Below are 7,366 nucleotides of genomic sequence, written 5' to 3' on the forward strand. Positions count from 1 at the left end.
GAAATAAAGACAATGCAAAGCCATGCAAAGATTGCTGGATTGTGTAGATAACCCAAGGTGGTGGCCAGCTGTGGTCTTAATTCCTTAGAGTAAGGCAGGGTCTTACAGGTGGAGCTCTGGATGCCCAGCATAGACCCCATAACACAAAACAAGCTGGGAGATGCATAGATCTCTGCCCAACTGAAGATGAATGATCAACAAAATATACCTGGGAAAAAATCCGTAATTAAGACTCGCATTTAAACTGCATAAAAATTGTATAGTGCAAAGAAACTGCAGAACACGGTGTGCTAATCTGCAAGCCACTCTTTCTGGGGCTTTGTAGAAAGGTCAGTGGTGGTGGCAAATTGAACGGCAGGTTTGGACCCTTCAGGCGTGTGGACACAACTGATTTTTGTGGATCATGTTTTCGAGGGAAAAGACAGGCATAGCCAGTGAGATTTCAAGCTAATTGTTGAGGGTGTTTCTCTCTGCTTCTCATCATGACTTATAACCCCCTTCTCCACCTTGTTTCTCCTACCACAGCTCTCCTGGATGGAAGAGCTGGGGAAGGTCTGTACATCCCACAGTAGGGATGCAAGGTAGCAATGTGAGGCAGTATTGGCCTTGGCTGTTGGAGAGCCAGAGGATGTATAGGCTAACTTGTTCTGCACCACTAAGCCATTACCAGTGTGGTAAACAGGAAAGGCCCACGAACATAATGACTTCACATCTATATTTTTTTGCACATGGAAGCTGAAATACATCTTCTCCTCCTCAGATAGCTGTGCATACATATTGGAAGTGAATTCAAAGCTAGCAACGAAAGACAAAAGTAGGAACACAGCCAGGATAACTTGTGACTAATAATTATTGGCTTTAGACACAGTTTTTATCTACAACAGATTAATGGGAAATCAAGGATTGCTTCAAAACAATGCCCATTAGTGAATTTCAGAGTTAAGACCTGCATAGCTGGACAAGAGAGGAAGATTAGATCATACAACAGGAAGTCTCAAAACTGGGAATTTGGTACAATCCCTTAATTCCTAAGCTTAAAAAAAAAGCTAATTACATCATCTGAGTATATTGTTAATGAAGTGATATTTCCTAACTGCTTCATCTTAAAGACCCTCTGCCTAGCACCTAGCTTCAATGAGAAGATAATGTACAGAGTATCTTCTCAAGGTAGATCACAGAATCATAGAATGGTTTGGGTTAGAAGGGACTGTCAAAGGTCCTCTAGTCCAACCCTGCTGCCATGAGCAGGGACATCTTCAACTAGATCAGGCTGCTCAGAGCCTCATCCAGCCTGGCTTTGAATGTCTCCAGGGACTGGGCATCTACCACCTCTATGGGTAACTTATTCCAATGTTTCACCACCATCATCACAAAAAATTTCTTCCTTATATCTAATCTGAATCTTCCTTCTTTTAGTTTAAAACCATTACCCTTTGTCCTGTCAAAACAGGCCCTGCTAAAAGGTCTGTCCCCATCTTTCTTACAGGCCCCCTTTAAGTACTGAAAGGCTGCAATAAGGTCTCCCTGGAGCCCTCTCCCCTCCCCTCCCCTCCCCTCCCCTCCCCTCCCCTCCCCTCCCCTCCCCTTCCCTCCCCTCCCCTTCTTTCTTCTTCTCTTTCTCTTTCTCTTTCTCTTTCTCTTTCTCTTTCTCTTTCTCTTTCTCTTTCTCTTTCTCTTTCTCTTTCTCTTTCTCTTTCTCTTTCTCTTTCTCTTTCTCTTTCTCTCTCTTTTCCAGGCTGAACAACCCCAACTCTCTCAGTCTGTCCTCACAGGAGAGGTGTTCCATCCCTCTGATCATTTTTGTGGCCTCCCCTGGACCCTCTCCAGTCCATGTCTCTGTTGTGCTGAGGGTTCCAGAGCTGGATGGGGTCTCACCAGAGCAGAGTAGAGGGGCGGAATCACCTCCCTCAACCTGCTGACCATGCTCCTTTTGATGCTGCTTTTGATTCTTTACATCTGTCACCCTAACTGCAGAAAGGTATTAGGTCCAGAATAGACTTTTTAGTATTTTTCCAATATCAAATGAATCAGATGGTCTTTTGGGTTTGTGCACACGGGCAGTGATTATGCTGCTTGTGCAATATGAAAAGTGACGGAACAAATGGATCTGGCACTCTCACTTAGAAAAGCTGTTTCAGAAACCATTGCATATTAGAACTGATCAGCCTGTCCATTGTCTTTCAGTGAATGATTTGGCGTGCACTCTTGCTCTACCTAGTGGATTTGGAACCTATTGAAATTCCATTTTCTAAACTTGGAATAACATTATTCTAATCCTGTATTCATATTCTCATTATTATTTTGGCGATGGTTTTGAAGAAGATTATTGTTATTGTTATTGTTGCGAACAAGAATATCATGTGTTTGTTCTGGATTTCAATATTTGGAAAAAAGAATTAACTCCTCAAATGTTGATTTTCCCTGAAGAAAAATTATTTGGCTTATATAAATGACATTGTTTCCTAGCCCAGTTTATGGACAAAAGCTTGTATCTTTAAAAAGGACAAACAGAAGCCAGGATGAAAGTGTTATTTATGACTCACTTTCTGCCTAACAGTTAACTCTCTGTGATCAAGTATTTCACTGCTGGAAGAAATCCAAGAGTCTGGAGTCAAAGGGCAAGAGAAGTCCTGAATCTGTGGCCTAAAGTATGGTTTCCCAAGTTTCACTATTGGAAGCAGCCTTCTGTATTCCCCCCAGGTCTAAATTCAGGACTGTAAACATCATCACCTGAATATTATCACCATTTCCTCCCAGTCTCAGCTCTGTTCCTCTTCCTGCAGTCTCATCATTCTGTTTCATAACCACATCATTCCTTAAGACCCCCAACCCACAGCTGAAGACTTCACATATTCCCCCCTATGCCTTCTCCTTGTCAAATTGTTTCCACAATGCCCCAGCCGTCTAAGGCACATCCCTATCTCAACAACCCTGTTTTTCTCACCTTCCCAAAACTTTTTTCCCATGGCCTTAGCAGAAACACACATCTCAGACTAATTAATTTCCTGTAGGCACATGAGAAGAACAGCAGGGGAGGTCTGGGAGCTGAAGACGGCTTCATGCATCTCTAAGTTACTGGCCAGCCAGTGACAGCAGCAGCTGTGTGAAGGCTCTTACTCTGATTTGTACAAGATTCTGGACACAGGCAAAACCAGCAGTTGTTGAGATTGTTTTTCCTCGGCTTATGTGCAACACAGTGTGGGAACATCTAGCCTACTGATTCAGACTTTCATCTGGCAAAGGGCAGTTTTTGTTCCAGTCCTTGATCCTTAGGTCGTGTCTGCTTCTTATCCATCAGCTTTGTGTAAAATGCATACACAGGCATGAACTCCCTCCAAGCTGCTCCCTCCTGGTCAATGGTTAAAGCTGTTCTTCTGCAGAGAGCTTTGTTGTCCTCGATTTAAGTCCTGTGAAAATCCATGAGCTTTATTTGGGTACACTCAGGAGTACATCAGAGCAAACGACATTGTGATGTTCATGCTTGCAGCTAACTACTACCTTGGAGTTATCATTTGCTGCTCTGCTGTAATGTTCAGCATTCATATGTTAATCCACTCTTGGAGGCTGTTGTGCCTGCAGTGTAAGGCTTTATAAAATGACAGCAAAATTAATAGTTTGGTTTCTGCCAATTTGATACAAGATGCTTAATTTGAAAAGCAGAATATACATCACTGAAGAGAATTTTGGAGCATTGCTTCTAACCACAATATTTTCATGCTTTTTTTCCCTGCATTGCCATTGATATCAATAGAGCTTCTAATTTTCTATACTGTAAAACAGAAAAGGTTCTTCATAAAGACTGTAAGTGTATGTGTACATGCTGATCTTTTTCCCTCGTGAATAGATTTGACCTGCCATATACCAGTTGAAATATCATGCACTACAAATAAACGTAACAGTTTGAGTTTTTAAATCAATCAGTCAATGCGGGTTGGTTTCACAGAAAAAGGGATGAAAACAATGATTTCTAGATTAATTCACTTGGCAACTTCTTTAACTCTGAGTTGGAGAATGAATCTAAATTTCACTGTAAAAAAAAGGTATTTCACACAGACATTTTTATTAATCCCCCACTCCATTTCTCCTTTTTCTCCCCACAGAAACCAGTGGGCTCTGATTTCCTCAAGTGCTGTAAATCAGCTCTGAAGGAATGGACAACTCCAACAAAAAACCCCACACAATTCTTCTGAGAAGCCATCACAGGAACTAGAAAAAACAACTTGTAAAATCTCACCTGACCCATGACTGACTCTGTTCATGCAACACTAAATTAAGACAACTTTGTGCATCAGGTACTGCAACTCCTCAGCATGTTTGTACAGTGCTTTTTGTTTAGACTCCCAGTATATAGTGGAATAGAGAAATCCAATTTGCATTCATTCAATTGTTTATGAAGACATCCAAATACTGTATATAAAGCTTTAAACAATTTTCTTGCACGACATTACCACATAGTTCATTTTAAATGACAGTCCAAGCCACGCTTAGAAAAGCCAACTGTTAGCAGCCTATTCACACTCTACCTGTTCCCTGCAGGGCAGCTGCCTGGATTCCACCTGACTGATCAGGGTGAAGTGCTTATCAGAGTTTCCAACCAGGCACTGAAGCTGTAGCTCTCTTACCGGTATCATTTCTGCAGACTCAGCAAGTTTCTGATGCTGTCATTCAGGCTGGAGATTCATCTGCAACCATAAGGGCAAATTTCAAAATAAAATGAAGGAGTAAGTTTTGTCCTCACTAGAAGAGACTGCTCCTATGGGCAGATGCTCCTAGCACAGACATAGCTCCCTCCAGCAAGAGGGTTTTTCTCCATAAAGCCTACATAGGTCCCAGAGACAAAACAAACTAGGCAAGCAAAGCACTTTGTATTGAAAATTCCAGATTCTTTTTTAATGTGTCAAAATTTGGTCAAAAAAAGCTGGTATTCACCAGTTAAACTATGTCAGCTTATAGGCTACTTGAAAGATATATGGTAACATATAGTGATCAGAAAAAGTTCCAACCTGACAGACTTTCCTCCTTGCCTCCTACATCGATTTCAGTAATGCAGAATCTCATGTCGATCTCTGCACCTGTACCTGTGCATAATGCACCACAGTCACACTTACTAATGCATTCAGAGCCATCTGCATGTGATTAGAGTGCCGTAATATGCATAGTCTTATTTGTGTGCATTTTTTCCAGATCCAAGGATGTTTGTGTTGCTTTACATTACAAGTTTTGCCATCTACACAAGCGAACAACCTCTTCAAAGCCAGTTCAAAGGAGAAAATTACTACACTAGATATATCTGTAGCATCCCTGGTTTGCCAGGCCCTGCGGGTCCCCCCGGAGCCAGGGGAACCCCGGGACCACATGGACGCATTGGTCTTCCAGGAAGAGATGGTAGAGATGGCAGGAAAGGAGAAAAAGGTGAAAAAGGGAGTGCAGGTATTGAATATTTGTGTAATCTAACACAGTAGTACAACAAAGTAAGAACTTTCATTGTCACTTATACATATACAATGAATGTGTGTACGTGTCCGTGTGGGTTTAAGTGTGATGCATGTATATACAGTGAAAGAAAAACGCAGATATTTTAGGCATGTCTAATATGCATATACTGAAATCTGTGTAAATAAATGTAAATGCATAGCCTTCCTGTGCATAGATGCTAAGAAAAAGGTTTTGAAAAATGAAGCATGTGCGGTATCACATAAATAGTCATATTTATGCCATTACCCAGAAATAAAAGATCAGCAGATATTGAGGTAGACACTAAAAATGCTCAAATAGTAGGAGATATTTAGTGCGCATGTATCATTATATAGGTAGCCATGCTGAAGTCCTTCCCATGAGCAGTGCCCACAGTTCAGTCCACAAGATTGCATATAAAATTCTTCAATGTGTAATCAAAGCATATGAAGAAAAGTAGGAAAATAGAATGAAAAGAACCCTGGGCTGTGGAGCCCAGTCTTCTGTTCCAACCTCCCATTCCTTTCACAAACTTATTAGAAGATTTCAAAAGTAATTTTTGAGCATTTTGAAATTCTGATTGTATTTTTCTTGTTTGTTCAGGCACACACAGTAGCCCACACAATCATTTACTGAGATATTATGTGCAACAATTAACTAACTTAAAATGTCTTTGAAGGTTTAAGAGGAAAGACTGGGCCATTAGGACCAGCTGGAGAGAAAGGAGACCAAGGTCAGTCTGGTAAAAAAGGACCTGGAGGATTGACTGGTGCCAAAGGTGAAGTAGGTCCAGCTGGACCACCTGGACCTAAGGGAGATAAAGGAGACCGAGGAGAGCGAGGTGCACCAGGGGTCTGTAAGTGTGGAAAGATAGTGCTGAAATCTGCCTTTTCTGTTGGCATCACTACCAGCTACCCAGAGGAAAGATTACCAATTGTATTCAATAAAGTCCTCTTCAATGAGGGAGAGCATTACAACCCTTCCACAGGGAAGTTTATCTGTGCCATCCCAGGGATTTATTACTTTTCTTATGATATCACCTTAGCAAACAAGCATCTTGCGATTGGGCTGGTTCACAACGGGAAATACCGGATAAAGACATTTGACGCAAACACCGGCAACCACGATGTAGCTTCTGGATCCACAGTGATCTACCTTCAGCCAGAAGATGAAGTATGGCTTGAGATCTTCTACACTGACCAAAACGGTCTCTTTTCTGATCCAACGTGGGCAGACAGTTTGTTTTCTGGATTTCTCTTGTATGTTGATACAGATTACCTTGACGCTTTATCAGATGAAGATGAGCTCTGAAGCAGATGATGTCAAATGACATTCAAACTGGACACCCCAGCACAGGGTTTTATCCAGCTGTCTGAGGGACACAAAGCTTAAAAAAAAATAATCTGGGACTTATTTTTGCTTTGATAAAAACCAAGTCTGAGATCATAAGGATCTTTCTAGAATTTAAGCTGGATTTTTTACCAGACAGCAGGGATATCAAAAGGAACTGTAATTAACAAAGGACTGCTTCACTCCAGGACTGACTCCTCCTGAAAGTTATGTTTGTAATACTATTTAAACAAATTTAAGATACTGTACATTTGATTTTACATAAAATATATTAAGTTGCAATGTAGAATGGATATTTTGTATATGACATTAAAGTAAAATTGAACAATTGATGGTGATATCATCTTTGGTCATTTCAAGACAGGAAATACATTAAAAACAGAGAAAACATTGATTTTGAAAAAGGAAAGGAATAAAATAGGAATGTCTGCTTCAGGATGCATCTGAACAAGCTGAACACAAGGACCTGATATTTATACCAACAAGTGATATTCATGATCAACTAACCAGCTGAGGACTGCCCTATGACAGTCATAAAAGATCAGAACAAAGGTATTAAACA

The 7,366-nt window shown here is 40.9% G+C and overlaps 1 protein-coding gene across 3 annotated transcripts in view; it reads left to right on the plus strand.

Moving 5' to 3' along the window:
* Nucleotides 1-7,134, plus strand: part of C1QTNF7 (C1q and TNF related 7) — a 51,456-nt gene extending 44,322 nt beyond the window's left edge. For all 3 annotated transcript variants that reach the window (XM_005501322.4, XM_005501323.4, XM_021286142.2), the window contains exons 2-4: nt 4,101-4,292; nt 5,185-5,430; nt 6,134-7,134. In XM_005501322.4, the coding sequence (XP_005501379.1) occupies nt 5,193-5,430; nt 6,134-6,765 (870 nt within the window). In that variant the 5' untranslated portion in view covers nt 4,101-4,292; nt 5,185-5,192 and the 3' untranslated portion in view covers nt 6,766-7,134. The remainder of the gene's footprint in view (nt 1-4,100; nt 4,293-5,184; nt 5,431-6,133) is intronic.
* Nucleotides 7,135-7,366: the final 232 nt, after the last annotated feature.

Source organism: Columba livia, chromosome 4, assembly GCF_036013475.1.
Source record: "Columba livia isolate bColLiv1 breed racing homer chromosome 4, bColLiv1.pat.W.v2, whole genome shotgun sequence".
In the NCBI taxonomy this organism is placed as follows: domain Eukaryota; kingdom Metazoa; phylum Chordata; class Aves; order Columbiformes; family Columbidae; genus Columba; species Columba livia.